General features: G+C 63.4%; 1 protein-coding gene across 1 annotated transcript in view; it reads left to right on the top strand.

Moving 5' to 3' along the window:
- BRD4 (bromodomain containing 4) overlaps positions 1-1477 on the top strand; it is a 21757-nt gene that overhangs the window by 14549 nt on the left and 5731 nt on the right. The window contains exon 7 of the mRNA XM_027705382.1: positions 1167-1447. Within this exon, the coding sequence (XP_027561183.1) occupies positions 1167-1447 (281 nt within the window). The remainder of the gene's footprint in view (positions 1-1166; positions 1448-1477) is intronic.

Here is a 1477-nt window from a genome sequence, read left to right as displayed (position 1 = left end):
TCCCTGGGGAGCCACAAGCTCCCAGTGCAACGGGAATTCCCTGGGGAACCACAAGCAACAGGAATTCCCTGGAGAGCCACGAGCTCCCAGTGCAACGGGAATTCCTTGGGGAGCCACGAGCAACAGGAATTCCCTAGGGAGCCACGAGCTCCCAGTGACACAGGAATTCCCTGGGGAGCCACGAGCTCCCAGTGGAATTCCCCAGGAACCACGAGCTCCCAGTGCAACGGGAATTCCCTGGGGAGCCACGAGCAACAGGAATTCCCTGGGAAACCACAAGCTCCCAGTGACACAGGAATTCCCTGGGGAGCCAAGAGCAACGGGAATTTCCCAGGGAACCACGAGCTCCCAGTGCAGCGGGAATTCCCTGGGGAGCCACAAGCAACAGGAATTCCCTGGGGAAACACCACTATCTCCCAGTGCAGCGGGAATTCCCCAGGAGCCACGAGCTCCCAGCATGATGGGAATTCCCTGGGGAGCCACGAGCAACAGGAATTCCCTGGGGAACCACCACCATCTCCCAGTGCAACGGGAATTCCCCAGGAGCCACGAGCTCCCAATGCAATGGGAATTCCCTGGGGAGCCACCACGAGCTCCCAGTGCAACGGGAATTCCCTGGGGAACCATGAGCTCGGGAATTCCCCGGAGAGCCGCGAGCTCCCAGTGCAACGGGAATTCCTTGGGGAGCCACGAGCAACAGGAATTCCCTGGGGAGCCATGAGCTCCCAGTGACACAGGAATTCCCTGGGGAGCCACAAGCTCCCAGTGGAATTCCCCGGGAACCACGAGCTCCCAATGCAACGGGAATTCCCTGGGGAACCACCACGAGCTCCCAATGCAACGGGAATTCCCTGGGGAACCACCACGAGCTCCCAATGCAACGGGAATTCCCTGGGGAACCACCACGAGCTCCCAATGTGATGGGAATTCCCCTGGAACCACGAGCTCCCAATGCAACGGGAATTCCCCGGGAGCCATGAGCCCCCAATGCAACAGGAATTCCCTGGGAACCACGAGCTCCCAGAGCAATGGGAATTCCCTGGGGAACCACGAGCTCCCAGTGCCACGGGAATTCCCTGGGGAGCCCACGGGAATTCCCATTCCAACGGCTCAGCTGGAAGAGGGCAGGAATCAACCCCACACCCCCCCGTGTGTTCTCTCTGCAGTGACGTCCAAACCCGGCTCGTCCTCGGTCCCCAACGTCGCCCAGGCCTCGTCCCCGGTGCCGCCGCCGGCGCCGCCGCCGAGCCTCCCGTCGGCACAGCCGGCACATCCCTTCCCCTCCGTCACCCCCGACCTCATCGTGCCCAGCCCGGTGATGACGATGGTGCCTCCGCAGCCCCCCGCGCCGCCCCCGCCGGCCCCGCAGGCCCCCGCGCCCGCCCCGGCCCCGCAACCCCTGCAGCCACACCCGCCCGTCATCCCCACGCCCGCACAGCCCGTCAAGGTGAGTGGATGCTTCGTTAGCGCTAATTAA

This window comes from Neopelma chrysocephalum, unplaced genomic scaffold (genome assembly GCF_003984885.1).
Source record: "Neopelma chrysocephalum unplaced genomic scaffold, ASM398488v2 Primary Assembly neopelma1_328, whole genome shotgun sequence".
Lineage (NCBI taxonomy): Eukaryota > Metazoa > Chordata > Aves > Passeriformes > Pipridae > Neopelma > Neopelma chrysocephalum.
This window is presented reverse-complemented; position numbering and strand designations above follow the sequence as displayed.